Source organism: Etheostoma cragini, chromosome 15, assembly GCF_013103735.1.
Source record: "Etheostoma cragini isolate CJK2018 chromosome 15, CSU_Ecrag_1.0, whole genome shotgun sequence".
Classification (NCBI taxonomy): Eukaryota; Metazoa; Chordata; class Actinopteri; order Perciformes; family Percidae; genus Etheostoma; species Etheostoma cragini.
The window spans coordinates 2458809-2480492 of NC_048421.1; the positions used below are offsets into that span (position 1 = coordinate 2458809).

Here is a 21684-nt window from a genome sequence, read left to right on the forward strand (position 1 = left end):
TTTTTCGCATTTGTGAAACGGTCGCGATGGCAGTTAACTTCACATCCGGGCCACAATGCCTTGACTCCATTATTGTCTAAAAACTGGCGGAGAGGTTGATAAACCTTGTTATTTTTTTTTTTAGTTAACAGTTAACGAGACGTTTTTTATTACGTGCAGTGAAGGCTGGGACCAAGAGGACATGTCTAACCAAGGAGTCCGGCGGAATGGCCCTGTGAAGCTGCGATTAACAGGTAGCTAGCAATGCTTTTAAATCCCCAAGTATGTTCCCCCACAAACTAGCTAGGAAGGCTCTGTGTATTTGCTGGATGGGAACTGTTCCTATGTTCCATGGAGTTGGCTTACAGCCGGTTCTTCCGTGGTTTCCACGATTTTGTCAACAGCTACAACGCATTTAAAATTTAAGTTGTTTTTACAATGTTAGTGTATATTGGAGAAATGTCCGGCTGAACATGTAGATATGACTCAATTTGCATATTATTGTTCTTGGAAATAGTCTCAACCCTGTGATTGTCGCCAGTTACCACCACCAGCCATAACACGGGTCCCGGAGGCAAGTAGTATTCCTTTTCTAGGATAGCGAAGGCATGTCCCGCCCTACCCTGCCTTATCTGCCTCTGATTGGCTCATCCTGACATTCTTACTCTATTCTCAACCAATCCTACTTTCCTTGCTTAAACCTAACCAATCCAACCAGAGCAGGCAACGAGTACTAGCCAATCAAAGGGAGAGTAAGGCGGGTCATGCGTTACTGAGGTTTTCGCAATCCTAGGAAAATAAAATTAGCAAAATATCGTAGCTATACATTGTGCTGATGCCATTAAGAGGGCTATTGCTTGATTAACCTATATATATTTTTAACTGAAATGTCAGAGTGTTGTGCTGTTGCTATTATATGTTCTGCTGACAGACAGGCTCACATAAAGTTGGTTACCCAGACAGCTATAATCAAGCCTCTGTGCCAGGACAAGCCTGGAATATAGATGACAGGCAGCTCCACAGGTCACAGGAGACTGCAACTGCCACTGAACAGTGAGCAGTGTCCCATAACTGCTTACTACTACTCACAAGTCTCCCTGAAAATCAATTACACAGCTGCAGCTGATTCAGAGCACGGCTGCTGGAGTCCGCACTGAGACTAAGAAAGTGGATCACATCGCTCCAGTCCTGAGGTCTTTACACTGGCTTCTTGTCTGTCAAAGAAATGATTTTAGAAAAACAACTGTTGGTTGACAGAGCACTGAGAACACTAGTTGGTTTATTTCTGATCTGCTGTTCCATTATGAAGCATCCAGACCTCTCAGGTCGTCTAGGGACAGGTTTTCTAAACATGGAGAAGCAGTGTTTGTTTGTTTTTATCCACCACATTATTGAAACAAACTCCCAGAAAACTGCACTTCCCTGGCCCAAAGTCCGGACTCACAGAATCACGGACTTCAGTGCACGTTCTCGCGAAATTTGTAGGGCTTAGGGTCGTCCCAATGTTGGGTTTCAAAGGGCGTGAGGGTGTGAGTACACACTTACCGAGCCCTCACTGGAAGCCTGCATCGATGCAGACTTCACCAAAGGGAATTACCCACAGTTCATAGCGTTGTGACGTTTACCACGGGGACCATAGGGAAATTACAAAGGTAAACAACAGCAGGACACAAGACCACGGACCGGACCGGACCGGACCTGTTGTCCAGCGTGTAAAACAAGAGTTGCCTCGACCAAGTGGAAAGCAACAAACTTAAAATGAAAAGACCCAAACCGGCAAGTTTCGGCATCATCTTTGTTAATTAACATCGCCACGGTAACGTGATCTTGTGAAGTGCTGTTCCAATCCCATTTATCTGAGCCCATGTGGCCTCTCACACACACACACACACACACACACACTCACACATACTCACTCACTCAGCCCCTGAGATCAATGAAGTCTGTGAGTCTTTAGTCCATAGTCCTCAGGGCTCACTTTGGGATTGGGCCTCTCAGTTCTTTTAAATCAAAGATGAGGACTCTTCTGTAGAGCTCTCTTTGACTAAAGACAATTTTAGTCGACTAATCGATTAGTTGATTAAATCGACAGATCTGTTAAATCTTGTATTTACCGGGGATGTGCTCCCAAATTTCTCAGAAATATGTCCTTAAGCAATCAGCTTGGAAAAGTGGACTAAAGAAATCTTTGTTGAATAAGACCTTGAGAAAGGAAGGCAGCCCTGCTTTTTTCTGTTTGACGTGCATTCAGTACAATCAAGTAATTGTTAATTTCTTACACTGCACTGTAACTTTTATTTCGAGCTGGGCAATATCGATATATCTAAATCATGATATGAGACTAGCTATCGTGTTAGATTTTGTATATCTTAATATGGCATAAGTGTCTGTCTTTTCCTGGTTTTAAAGGCTGAAGTACAGTAAAGTGATGTCAATTTCGGATCTTACCAGACCGTTGTAGCTGTTCAATTATTAGCCTTTACCCGCTTAGTCATTATATCCACATTACTGATGATTGTTCATCAAAAGTCTCATTGTGTAACTATTTCCTGTAAGGACCAATAGTCAACACTACAGTATTGTTGTGGTATCGATATCGAGGTTTGAACTCCATAACTGCCCAGGGGTCCCTTTAGAAAGCAGGTTCAGTGAAAACTCTGAGATGAGGGGCAACTCTGGGTTTCCTGGGTCAGAAAGAGAGGTAACTTAACCTCAGAGCCAGTTACTATGGTTACTGAGCCCGTGAACCTAACCTGGTCGGGAGTAGAGCATCTCGGTTAATCGCAGTTGTATCAAAACTGCGATATGGACTCGTGCACTACCCTTAATCTCAAGGGACGCACAGTATTTGTTAAATGATTATTCCCTCCAGTATTGTGAATCACATCACCATTACAGTATCACTGAAAATAATCCCAATTGGATATTTTCCTGGTATGGAGCAGGTTTCCTTCTCTCAGTCTCCTCCCCTCCGTTGACCATGCAACGTTTTGTTTTTCTGGGTAAAAATTTAAAACTACAAATTATTTTTAACGTTTTGGTCATCGTTTTGCTACTTTTGTTGCTTTTTCCTGATGTTTTTGTCGATTTCTTTTCTGCATTTTTTAAGTGTTTGTTGTGGTTTTTTCCAGCTTTTTCCGAAATTTTTGTTACCTTCCTGTTACATGAATATATTTTCAAATGCCATAACATTGAATTAAACACCCAAATTCAATGAAAGTAGTGAACTGATCATTTATTTTACTTGTGAAGAGCGTCATATAGAACCATCCATGTTATTGTTTTTGACCATTTGGTTGTTAGAAACCACAAATTTCTGATATAGAAACCTTTTGAAAATGGGTCCGATGTGCCCCGAGGACGACATGAGGGTTAAATGTTGTTGTAGTGGTCCTTGGACACAAACCAGTAAGAGTCAGTAAAAAGATCTAGTACTGCAGGTGAATGTCGTAAACCCTTTTGAAATAAAAAGATTATAAATTTATAATTCTGTTCATGGTGGTGCTGCAGCCTCAGAATGGGATTAGTGGGTTTTACAGATTATTGGTTCAACACCATTTCACCAGGAATATTATACGTATAATTAAAAATGATATGAACACACTGTATTGGAACGCATTTACTCTGTCGCTGTGTTTCTTATTTATGCAAACAAAAACTCGCCGTATGTGCACGTGAGTATTTCCGGCGACCAGGTAGTTTGTGGTGGTTACCATGGTGAATCGTAGTATCATGGCTCCATTCATGCTGCCTTTTTATTGTGGGGGTCAAACTACTCCTAGGAGATCAAACCAACTCAAATCAGCTGTTCCTGGAGCCGCAGTCGTCCTGTCTCAGGGTAAATCCACTCAGAGTTCAGGGCTGGTCTCAGACTGCGTTGAAACTCCGTCCTAAACGGGCCCCGGGAGTTTGTGAAGCAGCTGAATGTTTGGCGAACAACAAAGCCGAGCCCTTCGTGTCTTTACCTCAAAAAAAAAAAAAGAGAGATAATAAAATGCTCTGTAGGTTCCCCTCTCTAAGCTGTCAGGGTTTAAGGAGATTATCAGGACGTCGGGGGTCAAGCCCTCAAGCACACAAGTCTCCCATCGTTGTGAGTTACATAACAGGTAGATTTTTTATTATTAGAAAACAAATAATTTGGTCCTTTTATTACAAATTTTAGCAAATGGCAGTATAGCACATTTTAGGACTATGAGTCAGTGTAGAGAGATCATCAGTCTTTTCAATTAGCCTACATGCCACACAGCATTCCTGGATCGGAGAAAAACGGGCTCTCGGTTATCGGCATTTCTTTTTTACGATAATTTTTTAAAGTCTACTTGACACTCCCACAGCTGAAAAACCGGATCGTTTTTTTCGTGTGTGGTCTGCACGCAGCCTGACTGCATCGCCTTTCTAAATCAGTTCATCCTCAGCCAATGAGCAGTTCATACTTCCTCCCTCGCTCAGCTGTTTGGTTTGTGCCGTCTCAACACAAACAGCGATACGGTTTACCCGAGAGCGCGCTGTTTAGACTGGCAGGAGAGGCTGACAGCTGCCCCCTCCTGATGCACGTCCAGGGTCTGACCTGGATCCACTTCCATGGCGGTCATTCCTACTAGCAAGGCCCAAATGAAATATTTGAGCTGGTGCTGTTCCTGATGGTAATAAGTGAAAACAACAAGGACAGATCTTAATGAGAAGGATTTAAGAGGTGGAGGTGCAAGATGGCCAAGGACATCAAGTTTCTTTGTTTCTTCATAGATTTTCTTATTGTTTAGAAGTCATTCAGAGTTTGATCCAGAATGCGAACGATTTGGGGCCCAGCGCTCCAGACTGATCTCATGAAATGGCCTATGTATGACACGGCAACTCATATGCCATTATTAGCGTGTTATTAAGACGCACACTCGCTTTTTAGTGTGTTTATAAACGCCGTTTGGCCTCCATTGACTTACATTACCTCACGATAACATGTGGATAATACACCGTAGCGGGGAGTATAGTGGAAGAGTAAAAAACCGCCAAAATCTTAAACTTTCCCAATTTTATGGTCATACTGCCCCAGCAATAATACAGTGTAGACATACACGTGGCTAGCTCAGAATGATAATATGATATATATTCAGATTATTGAATGACTTGATATGTAGGAGTACGTACAATATAGGGCTGAAACGTACAGAGTTATTTTCATTGCTGATTAAGCTGCCAATGTTTGTATTGATGAATCAATTAATTGTTTTGCCCATAAAATGGTAAAAAAATGCAGATCAGTGTTTCCCAAAGCCAGAGACGACATCCTCAAATGTCTTCTTTTGTCCACAACTCAAAGACATTCAGTTTACTGTCACAGAGGACTGAAGAAACTAGAAGATATTCCTATTTAAGAAGTTTTACTTTATCTTTAAAAAGGGACTCAAAAAAAGAGTTGACAGCTTATCGATTAGTCCTCGCAACTGTAGTGCAGCAAAAGATTGAGAAATCTCAAGTCTTTTACTTTGTCCCTGCCGTTTGAGATGGATCGCGGTGGAATGCCGAGAATCTGAGTCTACTGTGACATATAGCGAGAGCAGGAGCTCGTGCACCTCCTCTGGTCTTGATCCTGACGGACAGGACACCCTCCAGACTAAATATCATCGCCCTTAAAGAAACAGTACCATTGCTCGGTGTGCATGGTTCTCTCTCTGGATGTCTTACATTACCACTAGCAATCCTAACATGGTAAGAAAGGGCAGACGCTTTCAGTAAAATGACCTGGCAGGGGATTTGGATGAATAGTCCGTCTATCACGTCCACCGATGTTGATATGAACAAACAGTTGCGGAAATGACTCACACACACTCACACACACAGACACACACTCACATTCAACCAAACACGAGATAGTTGGAGAGAGCTTTTGTCAGCTAGCCTCTGCATATGAATTTTTTTTAAAGAAAATAAAGAAAAAGGGGAAAAAGAACAGTTGGGCGCCAAGTAGTTCATGTTGTCCAAGGGTCAAATTGACATGTTTTCAGTTTACAAAAATAAATTGTCATAAAAAATGGACCATCGAAATAAGCGCTGAAAATGTTAACATTAAAAATATCAAATCAAAAGTGACAAATGTTGGGGGAAAAGCGATAATGTTTTAGTTTTTTTTCTTCATTGACGGGCATTTTAGGCCTTTAATGGTAGGACAGCTGAAGAAGTGAAAGGGTAAGAGGGAGGGGGGGCATGGCCAGAGTACAACCTCTACATTTGGGCTCTACCAACTGAGCAACCCGGGTGCCCCTTTTTTCTTTTCCCGATTGAACTTGAACAGATAATTGGATTTATCAAAATAGTTGGCGATTAATTTAGTCGTTGACAACTAATCGTTTCATCTTTGCAACTCTACTGTAAAGGAAGGCAGTAGAGCTACAGTGCTCACTCTTAGCAACAAATATGCCATTATGTCTTTCCTTGTTTCTCACTGCACAGCTGTGTATACCAGGCTGATTAGACTTCTGCAGAGGGAGTAATAGGCCAGGAGTGTCATTGCGGCATCATGGCTGCATGTAGCCGGAGTAGATCTTTTGACACATCGAGCTGCAGACGCAGTTGTTTCCAGGCAGGTTGTAAATGATGAGTTGCTACATTTGAACAGGCCTGTAGCTGTTTGTGCTGTAGGCGTCTGTCCTCGCTGACAACCCCCCTGTCCATTTGAACCAGATGTTGCAGATGTTTGCCAGCAATTAAGCCGGAGGGGAAAAAAATATGGCAAGCAAGCTGCTAAAACTAACACTTTGGGTGAGAATTGCCCATTGACAACACAGGACAGGTTTCCATTATACTCTACAGCTGATCACTCCCAAATTATGTGACATACAAACACAGCTAATGGCATAACGCGCATGATCCCCTGGGTCATAAATGCATCATTACAACATGGCCCACTGCGTTGTCTGATCACTCTTACATTTCTGTCGTGCAGACGTAACTCCTGGTATAATTTGCACCACTTTCCATGCAACCATAAATGTGATGACACACCGTTGAATGCCAAGTCAGAGTTCCCTCCAATGTGATTGAGACTTTGCGGAAGAAAAAAAAGGGAACGCATCCCTCCGAGTCGGTCTGAGTCACAAGCTGCCTGTTACATGGAAGTGGAATCAGACTCGGGAATAACAATCAGTAAGAGTGATCCTCGTTCTGTCTCTGTTCTTTTGAACACATCTGCCCGGAAAGACGTGCAACCAAGAGAATAAACGAACTGATTTCTGATGAATTTTGTTGGTCTGCTTCAGATTCTTGACGTTTACTGCCCTGTCTGTCGTAGCTAGGAGTTTACTTGCGACTTGTTAAGCATATGGTTTGCTCATCTGAATTCTTTGGCGCGGGGCAGACAAGAGAAGAGAGGATTCTCAGTGGGATTCCCTACAATTCTCCATTCGCATTCCCACCTCTTCCTCTCTGAGTCACTCCTGTTCTTTCCGACTGTAAGCTCCGACTCACACACTTAGTAACTAGCTAAGCTTCCTCCTTGCTCACTTAATTCTTCTTCTGTCCGATGTCACTCTCTGTAGGCTGTGTCTTTTTCTATTTAGTTAATCAGCTGCTGTTGTTCATGTGATGCTGCTGCTCAACAAACAGAAGGTCCAGCACTATTCTTTTTTTGTTTTTTGTTTTTTGTTTTTTGGATTGAATAGCTGCAAATTGTCCCCCTTTTCCTTTCCCTTGGAAGATGACTGGCAGCTGAATGGACACAGATGCTGCTTGAGAATAAAACTAAGACTTATTTTGAAGATTCGACAAAGGCCTTTGGGGCTTCATACTGGCCCTCTGTGTGGCTTTGAGTGAAAGGCTTAGGTCTCTCCTTTCTATTGCGACAGTCGCCTTGTCAATGCAGCTTGGTCCGACTGTAGTTTACAGATGGGGGTCTTTGGATGCTGGATAATTGAAAGCCCCCCCCTCCCCCCACAGCTGGGCACAGATGGGGCTGTGGAGGCACAGGACCTGATGATCAAGACGCTTTTAATGTGGTCTGCGCTGGCTCTCGATGCATTCATGTGGTCTCAGTCAGAGCCACTTTTTACAAAAAGGAGTTTTACTGAGTGGCTGTATGGAAGTGATTTGGGATCATCTGGGTGTTCAGACAGGATACTCTGTAAATACACAGTGATTAGCTGCATGTGGCGAACTGTTGGCTCTGCTGGCCCTTCATGGCATTTTGAGCAAACATTTCCACATTCTGCTTTCAGCGAGACGTAAAAGAAAACGAGTGCAATGGCGGCAAAAATACCAGGAGAAAAAGAAGCGAGTGTGTTTGGGGGGGGGGTCAAAGTTGGAACATAACGAGCAATTATAGCACACCATTTTGTAAACCTTTTCATTCCCCCAGCCGAGCGCCTCCCATCATTTTAAAGTGTCCCATCAATTAATTGACCGGCCGGGGTTGTCTTTTCCTGTTGGTTCAGCTGCTCTTCAATGAGGACAAAGCTTTCTGCGGTTACTCTACCCTCAACCGCCGCCAGCAACGGCCCCGAGGACACCAGATGTAGCAAAGGGGGCTGGGGGGGGGGCTTCTCAGAGAGGAAGTGCTCCCCAGACCCAGAACACTTGTCTAAACGTCACCCCGGACAGGTGGGGAGCAGAACAGTCCAGCAACCCCCTTTTGAGGTTTCACCCTGTAATAATAAAGTACAGAAGAGCTATCAGTCAACAGGACATTATAAGGCGCCTTCTGTGCGTCGCTTGTATCCCTCCGGGTGCCTCGCAGCTCGGCCCCGTCGCTGTATTACAACAGCGTGCCGTGGGTTTGATTAGTGGGCGGCGGGTGTGCGGTTTGGGGATTGGCTCTTCCTGCTGAGCAGAGCCTCAACACTTGAGAACGGCTGCTTTGTAACATTCACAACAGACAATATTTTCCTGTAGCCACGCATCCTGTTTCAATTGGAGCCTGAAGGAACAGAGAAAATGACCCAACACGCTCTCTTGTTTATACTTGACTGTCCCACAGCAGTGGTTCCCAACCAGAGCTAGGTCTACCCGGGGATACACGGAATGATTGTAGCTCAAATAATTACAAAAAATAATAATATAATACTTCCAATACATAGATAAAAGTGTGTTAAAATGGTTAATGGTTAATGAATAAAGGCTTGAAACGTCCCATCTTCTGCCACTTGCTGACCTAAACTCTACCTAACTATTTTGATAAATGTAACAACTTTTGAATTTGAATGCGTCAGACGAGCAGCACTATTCTCAAGCCATATCAGCCCAAACTCACCCTCTGGCTTATTTAATACTCTCAGATGCACAGCACTTCTCTCATGGCGTGTCATTCTGTGCCTTTCCACCCTCTGAAAGGGAATGTGTCCACTTTTATGATCCATGAAGTCCGTACACTGGAAGCCATGGTTAATTACACTTACGTTTTTTTTTATCACTTGCATTTAAAACAAATACATACACAGGGTGAACATTGTTCTAACTCATCTTCATACCTTTCATATATCATCACACCAGTAGCACAAATGATGAGTTTTCAACCAATATCGACCTGTTTGTGAAGATGTGGGTACGTCCCGATGAGTTCATGACTCTGCTATTCCCATACACCATACAAGGGCGTTAATTACAGTTTCTAAAGAATTTAAATTGGTATGGTCCACACAGCCAGGATGAGTCATATGACTTTACATCTCAGTGCACAATCAATACACTGTGGCTCACTTAGGACTGAAACTAGAGGTCATTTTCATAATTGATTAATCTGTTGATTTATTTTCTCAATTAGTTGTTTAGTCTATGAAATGTCAGAAAAAGGTGATTTAGATGTAAATTACTTTTCTTAAAGCCGAAGGTGACATCTTAAATTTTCTCGTCGAAGATATTCAGTTTCTTGTCACAGAGGAGAGAATAAACTTCATTCACAGTTAAGAAGCTGGAATTTTTTTTTTTTCTCAAATTGATTAAATGATTATCCAAATAGTTGGCGATTGAATTCATTGTTCACATCTAATCGATTCATTGCTTAATCTCTGCAGCTCTAGCCACGTTTCCCAGCTTGCACTGGGCGCCAGTAGGACTGTCGGAGGGAAAGAGTGCAGAGAGTGAGAGTGTCTCTTTGGCCTCGGAGAATGCTAATCCTCCTGGGTGGTTCGGGAAAGACCTCCTTCAAAGGCGTGCTCTGTGAACCTGGGGGATTAGCAGTGAGTGTGAGGGAGGAGAGCTCCAGTGAGAACTAAACAGATTCTTTGCCCCAGGCTCCTCTCCTATCATTCTTGCCTGGCTGTTCTCCACGCTGTCCCCCACACTGCCCTAGCCTATTTCTTGCCTATTTCCCCAACTAGTGCTCCCTTTGAAGTTAGAAACTTCACCTGAGGGTGGAATTATTATTTATTTTATTTTTTTATCAGAGCTTGCATGCATATCCAATGTCAGGCCAGAACCCAGTTTGACTTAAGATGCCCTTAGTCTTCTGCAGACTATGGTCTGTACTGAAATGGAACATACTCGTAATCAGACATTGTCTTTCTTTCTCGGTATTTGTCCGTCTGCCGCAGCCGAGCGTGTCTGTTGTGATCAACTGAAGCTGCTACACTAACGGCATTTGCACCAGAGGCGTCGCCGAAGCTGTCTCTCCTATGGAGAGCAGGAAATAGCCGGAGGGGTTGCGGCGCGTTCGACGCTCTGCATTTTGCATGAAGTTGACTAGACCTCAACTTGATTGCACATGAGGCCGCCCTCAGGGGCTCAAGGGACCTGGACCACGCTGTTAAACTAGGTGACTAAGTTTTTAATGAAAAAAAGAATCAGCAGTGGCATTGCCTATTTCTCACTTAACATGTGTTTAGGAATAGATGCTAGTGTATTGTTCAGACCAGGGGTCTTAAACAATTTTTAGGCCAAGGACCCTTTAGCTGAAACAGAGCGAGACGGAACAGGGACCTGCTACATATATTTTATAAAACTGAATGCATAATAAACTGGGTTGATGGATGGATATATATTTACATGTTATTTATCCATCGTGTTTTATTGTTAAACATACATGCAGAAAGCACAGTGAATCCTGTGGATGGCCATCATAGGCAAGCCCCCCCCCCGGAGTAATTGTAAAGACCCCCCCCAAAGCGTGACTCATGCTTCTGCGTTAAATATACGCCATGGCTACGCAGCTACTATAGGTACGTTGGGAAATGGATCCTACGTTGTAGCCTGACGTGCACCTCTCGTCAAAAAATTTAACGCTCAGCCTTGCCTTGGTAGTGTTGCATTCCCCCCCCCAAGCTCGGATGTTTCTCATCATACTGGACATCCATGACTTCAACGACGTGTCTCTCCTCGGCAGTTGTTCGACAACACATACACACAAGACACAGCGATAGCAAGAAGTGAGGAAAAGAATAGCTGATATGGGACGCGGAATGAACAAGCAAGGAATGAGTGGAAAATACAATGCTGAAAATAGAAGAGTGACACGAAGGGCTGCGGGGCCGGCCACGAGTGTTGACGCACGCCTAGCCGGTGTTGAGGTTGTTGTAATAATAGGGGAGTCTGTTATGACACCAGTGTTTTGTTTTCGTGAAGTACAGCCCCGCCAGCGTGCGGCGTGTTCAGGCTTTTTACACTGCTCCGGAAGGTTATGGTGGAGCAGTCTCCCCCGTCACATTCCACTTTTTATCTGTGATCGACGCTTTGGCGTTAAGCGCGTTCATTTGTTTGCAGGGATGTCTGTGCTTATTAACGTTTCTCAGCAGTAGGCCCAGGTGAGAGCACTCAGCGAGTTTGCAGAAGTCTCATTAGCTGTGATAAATACCACCACATGCAACCGTTGTTTGATTTTCCCTAGAAACGGAGGTGGAGGCAGGGTGGCCAGAGCAGCTCTGCCCAGCTGTCTGATGGAGCAGGGTAACCTGAGAGTAATTCGACAACGTGCTGGCTCTGCTTTAAACCTGGACGGACACGGGTTGATAGTACTGACCGGAGGGAGGGGCGGAGGAGGAGGCAAAAGCTGCAAGACGCCAACAGCTGACTGCCGGCGTCTGTCCGTGCCTCGGCCTGACGTTTGAGCCCCTTCAGTCCTCTGAGGAGTCCGGATCAGAAGAGAGATGTTTATATTCACACCGGATCACATTTCAAATGGCACCTCTGCCAAAGCTGGACAAATACACCACAGGATTCCTGCGTAGTAAAAGAAAAAAAGAAAAAACAGTCTGACTGCACATGCACATGCACAGAGAAGCAAAATGTATTTCCATTTGCTCCCCTAAAAGTCCCTATCTGTTGTCTCTGTCGCGGTTTGATTTCCACAATATTCAATTTGAAACTAACCTTCAAATCCAAAAGTGGGCGTGCCAAGTGGCTGATGATTCAGCTCTCAGACAGATGCTACAGAAGCTGTAGACGGTCATGTTGGGAATGTTCAGAGATGTAGCCCAATATTTACTCTGTCAAATCTTATTATTAAAGGCGCTGCACTTGATGTACTAATTTACTTTCCAGCGCTTAAGGCTACAAGAGGGTTCTAGTGATGATGAATTTTTATGTTTTATGTTGCTTCCAGCTTGCTTTCCCACGACTGGAGGAAATAATTGTTTGGGTTTTGGATAAATTACAAGTGAGAAACTAAATTCAGGCTTGTGATTGTCACATGTTGCATTCTCCACACTTAAAAACGTGTTTTTACTCAGTCTGGAAGCTTGTGTTTAAGGTCCATATTTTTTAAAGGGTTGTACATGTTTGTATAAATTCCAAAGGGTTTATAACATTAACAGATTCCCCATGTTAAAAATAACCTCAGCAGAAGTCCTCAAATACGGCTTCATTTGACAACCCGAGCTCTGGGAGATGATTTCCTCGAAGCTTAGCTAAATTTGGGTCAGACACCATGACGCATGTCGGTAGACGCGTGTCATCTAATTTAAACTTGACTTGCAGCACATAGTAAAAGCTGTTAATGGAACGCACCTGCACACAGCTGCATTTGAGCAAGAGACCACCATTTTATCTCAGTCAAACATCGGGGATCAATCAGGTTGACCATTACTAAAGAGGAGTACCTATGGTATGAAACCATCCATATTTCCTGTCTCTTAAAGGGGCGTTGCCCCATTCAAATTTGTAGTGAACGTGGCGTGGATGGATGAAAAGTTAAATTTGGGAGAAAAAAAAAATTAGATATTTACACACCTAAAAAAAGACATATTTAGCATCAGGGAGATTAGTTTTGTTAGAGCGTTTAGTTTTGATGCTTACCTGTGTTGCCAGATCTCGAGAGGGTTTGGTCCTGAGACCGAAACAGGTTTCAAACTAAATTAATTTTCTCATGATGAGTCCGTCTGAAAATGCCATTTTAGTGACAGAATGTTCTGGAGATATGGGGCTTGATTAGTTTGGTGCCTATGGGACGAAAGAATTGGTCATAATCTGTGTTCACATTTACTTCTCCCATTGGAATCCATGCGCTCAGGACCTAAAGAGGCGAGGCCGTGGCGGAGTCCATGTGACACAGTTAGTATGGTACAGGAAGTACCGTATTGTGTGTACAGTGCGACTTAAGTTTAATGTTTAAAATACGGTAGTAAGAGTAGTTCTAAACCATCTTTGCCAACGCGGCAAGTCTCGCAGGGTTATCGAAAAATAATCTGCAACTGTTTTGGTAATCCGGTTCACCGTTTTTCCAGCAAATGCCAAACATTCTCTGATTCCAGCTCAAATGGGGTAATTTTCTCCTTATCTTTGGAGTTCGGACTTTTGGTGGAACTTAACCAGACGTTGGAAGACGTCACCTCAGATTCCTAAAAGGCTGAGGGTCATCTCAGTCCAACACATTCGTTGGCAATGTACACAGTATAAAAGGAAAATATTTGACTGGCCTGTTAGTGGTAATGATGTAACACCGCTCCCAGATGAAGTTGTGAAATCATTCTTAGAAACTGAAACTCCCCAGGATTTGAAGGGGGGGAAAAACTAAGCGGAGAAGCAAAGCGGCATTTCTGGCATTTAACGGAGTAGTGTGGTGGTCCTTAACTTGTGTTTAACAGGTTGGTACTGTCCAACCTCTCCAGGGCAGCTCAGTCCAGGCCTCTCCTCTTCTCCCCTCCATTACATCAGAGAGGGCAAAGGAGCCAAGAAGCTAGGCGAGCCGAGCAGCCACTGAAAACCACTCGGGTCCCGGCCAACAGTAGTGCAAGCTTGCAGAAGCCTAAGCTGCGCCGCGCTTTGATTTGCTCACTGTTTTGACTTCTCACTTAGCTGCAGCGGCGGAGGTACTGTGGAAGACTTCTCGCATGGATGATTCTCTGTTTGAAACGTTGTATGACACAGAGTGGAAAGAAAGGGTGATGTACTATGCAGGGATAACAGGAATGCCACTAGAAATTGCCATTATGGCATGGTTTCCTAATATTTGGAGCCCAAAAATAGTTGAGTTGGACTCCCCTATTATGCAATTACAGTGGACTGTATCACGGAGGGAAAAGGTGACCTGAGATGGATGAAATGTTCTCGCACTAAGAATGTTGCCCGCCTTTTTCCTTTCATGTGTGAATGTGTGGTAACTTTCCCCATGTAGTTAGACAGATGTTTACAAAGAATAAGTTTATCACTTGACCTTAGGTTACATATAACACTATTAAGCAGCGTTTTCGAGACAAAAACGTTCTCCGTCGCGTCCACATAAGAGTTTTATCTCCGTCCAGATAAACACGTCCGACATGCATATTACATGGTCATTCACACAGGGCTGCAGGGCGCCTTGAAACGTCAAGTTTTATTCAACCATCAGTCTGAAACCGAACCTATTCAGTTTATAATCGTACATGACTTAGGAATTCCCCAAAGATTGACATTGAAGTAGCTGGTACCAGATATTTTTCTGAAAGAATGACACACAAAAAGTCAGAATTATCAAAATGGTTGCCTATAATTTATTTTTATTTTTTCAGTAATCGCCTAATCGTTGCATCAGATCATACTCGATCCTGACCCAGCTGTCTATCTAATCAGTGTTTGTCTGTAGTCCTCCTTCACTTAGCAGCATTACATGTCGATTGTTTGAAAACTCTGCCACATGGCACCCAAAAATGAATCTGAAACTAAACGTTAGTTCCTTGACAGTTTATTCATCTTGTCTGGTTGCCCAGTTATTAATGCCTGATAACAACTGGGCTTTGATGCTGCTTCATTTTCTAACCGCAGCACTTCATTTATAAATCACACCACCTCGCAGATCTCTGCTTCCCCGAGCCTCTGGATGTGTTTCACCAGATCTCTCATCACTTTTAGTGGCAGGTGCTGAGTGTGATGTAGAACGATATGTGGCTTCTCTTAGTCATGGCCGTCTAGCCGACTGTGAAGAGAAGCTATAGGGGGATATGTCTTTTCTTTCCTCTAAGTCCGCTGTTTTCGTATGCTTCTGGTCACAGGGATTTGGTGCAACAGATGTCCCTGAGTGTGAGACAGGAGTTCTGCGAATCAAAAACTTTGATTGCTTTGTGGTATTTAATGCACATCATAGGGATTATGAGTTTCTTAATACATTTCCCTACTGGTTTCCTCTCCACTCCTCCATTGTTGACTAGTTTGTTCTTCCTGTCGCTCTATGAGAAGGAGCACGTCTTTTGAAGGCCTCCTGTAAAAAAAAAAAAAAACCCTTTTTGGAAAAAGAGGGGGTCAAGATTTTTTCCCCTGTTTTTTGAAGTGTTCATTTCTGTTTTCCTCTTAGTATAAAAATGATGCACAAGGAGATTTTGTTACTCTTTTTTTCCTTTCTAAAGGTGTAAATCTTGTTTAAAGGTATTAGAAGACTTTCCTGGCACTTAGTAGTTCCATGATGCCACCAGTGACTCTAATATCTGTTTAATATAACCAGAAGTCTTATCAGATTTGCATATTACATAAGTGGATTTGCTCAGATATAAGAAACCTGCCAAAGCTGGGATATTGCCCCGTGTCTACAAGTCAAATTGCCTTACTGCATTTCCACAGTTAGCCTCCACCCCATGAGTTCCTGAAATTGCACCCTGCTTGCTCGCTCCATTCTGCCCAGCTGCAGTTAAGGGCCAAAGTCAAGTGGTGTGGCCGGGTCTTTGAAAAGTAACCCACTTTTGTCATGAATAGGGAAGCGCTGAATGTGAATGGGTGGTGTGTCCATGCACTGGACTACCCCCCATGTTGCCTGGTATCAGCTTTTGATAGATAATTAAAGGTCCAGTGTGTAACGTGTTTAGTTGTTCATTATCAAAATCTGTGTTGCACGTTCACAAACTGTCCTTTTACATGAATATTGACGACCGCCATCAATTCTAAGTATTCCTATTGGCTTGAAATTTTGCATTTCGAATGAACTGGTATAGACGCTCCATATTTATGCATCATCTTGAAATACGTTAGCCTGTAAAGGACATACAGGATATATACTGCTCCGCCTTTCGCAGTTTTGCTGTCATATGATAAACTTTTTTGCATTTCCATTCTCAATGTTTTAAGTATTGCCTTAGAGGAGTCTGATGCAAACGGGAAAATTCGCTAAAACCTTAATTGTGTGAAAACGTTTTGACTAGCGGTTGTGCAAAAAAATATCTACCGGTTCAAAATTGATTCATAGAATTCAAAAAATGTATTCATATTTTTTACATTTTTTTTTTTTTCTACTGCAATCACATCATAGATACTTTATTGATACTGAGGGGGAAATTCAAGATCCCAGTAGCTTAAAGACATCACATACAACATACACACACTAAATATATACAACGTAACATACATAACAAAATAACATAATAAACAAATCCACATTAAGTGTGTGTGTGTGTGTGTGTGTAGACATGAAAAGTAACTACATTTACACACTGATTCGTTTTTGAATTGAAAATCGATATTCTAATCGAATAATGACATTTTCTGAATCGTACCCCTCCCCTCAGCTTTCACGCTTGCTTGAGATTTTTTGCCTTCATTTTCAAATTGTGCTTAAAATTCGCTTGACAATTGAATGGTAACAGGGATTGGTCAAGCACAAATCCTGCGACAACTACAGTTTGGGTTTTAACTACAGTTTTCTGCACTACGGATGTTCAGGTAATCTGTCGTTGGTCTAGTCTTCACGGTTCTTCAGATGCGGTTGGAATACAAACAGGAATTTGCAAAAGGGACGTGAGGGTTTTGTTCATCAGGCTCGATAGTTCCTGTTTTTTTTTTGTGGTAAAAAAAAAGGCGATTGGTCAGTTGCTGAGTTGTTTGAGTGCAAAATGAATTTGGAAACTGTGCCAGATTTCCTTCCTGTGTCAGACTGAATGCCTGCCTGTCCGGGAGGTTGCCATGCATGGGAGCTCCAGCGCCCAGCTAATACCAGCCAACCCCCCCCCGCCCCCCGCCCCAGAGCCTACAATAGGCAGCGTTCCAGACCAGACATAATAACCCAGCATACTGTCATAAGAGATTGATTACGAGATGGCTCCGAGATTAGCAGGAGACAGTTAAAGAACAGGTTCGCCAGCACAACCATCAGCACTCGTCAGTCACGAGCTCCGTTTTTTTCAAGTCGCACCGAGGTTAGGGAGGAGTGGAGCGGGGGAAAGGAAGCCTTTTGTTTATAGAAGAACAAGGCTGCGTAGGAGCGTGCACGGCCCTGGGCCTGGAGTCAAAACAGGGCAGACAGGCTGAGGAAAGGTTGGGTCCTGGAAGAGTCGGGGGGGAGTAACTGTCCCCTGAAGATGTGTCCGACTGTCTGGCGGACTGGGTCAGTGCACTGGACTGAAGGAACCAGGTGGACAGGAAGAGAGATTCAGAACGGGGTCAGTCTGAGCTAGTGAGCCTAAAGAGATTTGTTTAGGTTCACACGGCGTTGTGATTTAACGCAACGAGAAGATCGGCTGATGTCGGAAATGCCTCCTTCTCTCCCCCTCCTTCCTACTAGGCTGTGTTTCCCAGACGGCTTTGACTTGGGATGGTAATGGTGGAATATTAGGCCCTTGTCTCTGTTCCCACACCCCCCATTTCCTCCACCTCATAAGCTCCAGTGTGATGGTTAACCGCAGAGCAACTCTAGTCACTGTGAACCCTCTTTTTCCCCCACTGTGCTCTTTTCTTTTTCCCATGCCTTGTTGTGTGTGTGTGTGTTTGTGTGTGTGTGTGTGTGTGTGTGTGTGTGTGTGAATGCGACTCTTAAAGCGTCTGTACCATGGACTGTATATAAAGATAGACGGCGCATCTCTACTTCCTCCCAATGTACAGAAGTGAGGCCGATACCGATACAAATATTTGGTTATTTAAAAATACGATACGCCAATATATTGGCCGATATATTTTTTAAATAAAATCCAGAAACGCGTTACAAAACAAACAGATTTCCCTAACATTAGTTAATTGTAGTTATTTATGAGATCTCACTAAAATGTTTTATTATCACAACAGAGTAGAGAAAAATCTAAATATACTAAAGGTCTGATAAATAAAATGTTTACATTAATAAATGTTTAAAATACAAACTTAAGATATGAAACTTAAAGTACTTTAAACAAAAAAAGAATCTGCCAACGCTCATAACATGGTTTACAGTCCGTTTTTATTTTCATTTATCAGAATCATTTATTTGTAATTATGGATTATTATGATGAATGAATATAAAAAAAAAAAAATTGGCCATTATAAATGCTGATACCAAAATATAAGGGAAATGCCTAATATCGGCCCTATTATACGTCGGTCGGGCTCTAATCACAGCTGTCAATCATGACATTTCACCTCCCTTTTATAGCATCAAATATCTAATAAAAACCAAACTTAGTACAAAAAATGAATCATTGAACCAACATCAGCGTGATCAGAACTACCTGAAATGACAGAAACCGCCTAAAATTTTTATTTCACGTGTACACTTATTTCCTTATTTGGACCATGTCCCAGTCGCTAACATGGAGGGGGCGGGACTTATGACGTAAACTGCAGCCAATCACCAGGGGGCGATCCAGATGCCTTGGCTTCACTTGTACAGTCCATGCATCAAACCCTGGGCCATATCTGTCACTTTACATCAGACGAAAGTAGAGTCCCAGTTCATCTCGTCTCAGCCAGCGATTGCTGCCATAGCAACGAGCCCTCCTCTCCCTCACCCTAGACGGCACGTGACCTCTCCCTCCCCAGGTGTTTGGCTTGCGTCTGGTGGACTTCATTGATTCGCCTGCACAGTAGGGCTCTTTGTGTGGCAGTCTGTGAGAAACTGGGCCCGTCCTCTCCCCACAGGTGGAACTTTAACTTCACCCCAAAGGTCTCTGCAGTCCGCCCGCACAGAGCTGCTGTTGCCACTCAGAGGAATTGATTTCTATTAAGAGACAGGCCCGGCAAATCCTGGCTGATAACCAGTTGTGCGGGGTGTTTGTTTAAGCGTTCCCCGCTGTCCTCGGGGAACGGCCCTGTTTGGGCGGAAATGTGGAAAGCCATTATGTGACTAATAAGCCGCAGTGAGCCGAGCAGCCACCGAGAGCATGCACGTCCTTATGTGAGCCTCTGCAGATTACATTTCCACTTAGTCACTGACACATTTGTCTGAGTTTTGGCTTTACGTTTTTACAATTTTTCAGTGTGCTTTAGCTTCTTTTTGTGTGAGGGTGAGCTGCCCGCCATCCTCAAATACCTTACCCTTCCTCTGTGGTCTGATTTAAACTAACAACACTCAGTAGGAGAGAAGTGGGCCTTCAGCCTAAAAGGTTTTGGTCATTTATCAGATACAGGGAATATGTGTGATATGTGCTCCCTGTTTCCACTTCAATGGTTGCGTGGAAGAGTCAGTGAGAGAGAGAGAAACTTAGATTGCAGCTGCATTATGGAATAGTTAAATGTATTTTAAAGTAAATTTAAAGAGTTAAATGTATTGCTTAGTGAGAAACTCAGATACCTGTGGGTTCTGTTATCAAGAGTCCATTCAGGTCTGAGAGATGTCTGGAAGTGGAAGAGGTCTCTGATGCGGCGTTCTTTTGTTTATTGTCCTTCATTTTAAATGTCCATAGCCGGCTCGGCGCTGCAGTCCCCGGCTGTGTGAGGCAGTGCGACCGGAATGAGAAACACAGGCGACACAGAGAAACCCTTCTCTCAGATTTGCCTCGATACTTGCCGTCGCTATGACGACAGGCTTTTTTAGATGGGCCGAGATGCAGGGGGTTTATGGCATGCTTTTCCGGAGTGTGCGTCTGTGTCCTCTCGTGACACAGATGGAGAAAGTTTGAAGCCCACCGGGAGTCATCGCCCTGTTATTAGACCTCACCCATAACTTCTACTTTAGACATTAAATGTATTCTGATTAAAGCAACATTGCGTATTATTGGTATTTGTTTTGTGATTTGGCGTTTTTTTTTGTTATTTTATTTTCGGGCGTTTTCACATCTTTTAGTTTGATTGCTTTGGTCCGGATCAGTTGATTAGTTTGTAAATTTGGATCCCCTTGGTTTGATTTCACACATGGAGAAATCCAAGCGTACCAAAATGCATCATCACAAATGACGCGAGAACGTTCTGTCTTCCTATTGGTCAGGTGTGTCAGGGGGCGGGAGCAAGAAAGTAAATACAAGAAGAAGGGGGCGGGCTCTAGCTCACCCAGTAAGAGTGTTCATTGCCCCGTGTTGGCTGAGTCCTGCAGCGGCCCGGGTTCAAATACGGCCTGCGGCCCTTTGCTTTCTGTAATCCCCCCCCCCCCCCTTTCATGTCTATCCACTGTCACTAAAAAAATAAAGGGAAAATACCCAAAGAATAACTTAAAAAAATAAAATAAAATAAAACCACACAGAAAGAAGATCCTGTTCTCTGGGCTAGTGTGTATTTCCTGCATCTACGTGGTCAACCCAGCTCATTTCATTTCAACAATCAAACAATGCGCAGGCGACGTTACCACGGTGTCCCTCGGGCCTGAAAACCTAGGAATTATTTTGATATTCAATTAATCTATAAAGCCAGACATCTCTCTGGTTTTAGCTTTTTTTCCCCTATTTTTTGGGCTTTTTGATTTTTGACAGGACAAGTTAGGTGAGAAAGAGGGGGAAATCGCCACAGGTCGGATTCGAACTCTGCGACGAGGCACAAACCTCTCAGTACATGTCCGCCTGCTCTACCACTCATTATGCTTTGGTAAATTATTTATTATTGACATCGGCAATTTATTGACAAAACAATTAACCAACTAATTAAAATGATTACTAGTTACAGAGTTACAGCCCTACGGTAGATACCATGGGGGAACACCTTAGCTGGTGATGCTAAAACTTCTTTTATATTTCCCATAAAAGCACAACTGTCCAAATTTCATCAGGTTTAGTTTCCTTAGCAACCCACTTCTGAGGTCGTGATGCATAGTGCCCCTTTTCTGTGCCGTGTTAATGATGTGTGAAACAGTTTGGAAAATGAGCTAAAGTGGTTTAATATTGAGGACAGGATAATATCACCATCATCACCACCCAGCTTTAATGAAATAATGATGAATTTTGTCACTCTCTGTTCGAAAGGTTGGCTCTGCAGTTCTGATTCAAGCTCTGAATGTGTCCCGTCTAACCCCTCACCTCATATTAACTCTGGCAACCCGCACCAGTATTTGGTTGCCACTCCCTGAGAACCGCGTTGTGTAGCCGTACAAACAGAAATGATGTGGTTGTAGTTGGCGTCTGAAGTGAGCTTTAATGTTTCTAGTTTTCCCAACATTTGTTTAATCTTGGGGCCATGTGTCTGTCTGTGTGTGTGTGTGTGTGTGTGTGTGTGTGTGTGTGT

General features: G+C 43.3%; 1 protein-coding gene across 2 annotated transcripts in view; it reads left to right on the top strand.

Moving 5' to 3' along the window:
• Window positions 1–6: 6 nt before the first annotated feature.
• Window positions 7–21684, top strand: part of LOC117957830 (E3 ubiquitin-protein ligase SMURF2) — a 62277-nt gene continuing 40599 nt past the window's right edge. For both annotated transcript variants that reach the window (XM_034893891.1, XM_034893892.1), the window contains exon 1: window positions 7–233. In XM_034893891.1, the coding sequence (XP_034749782.1) occupies window positions 182–233 (52 nt within the window). In that variant the 5' untranslated portion in view covers window positions 7–181. The remainder of the gene's footprint in view (window positions 234–21684) is intronic.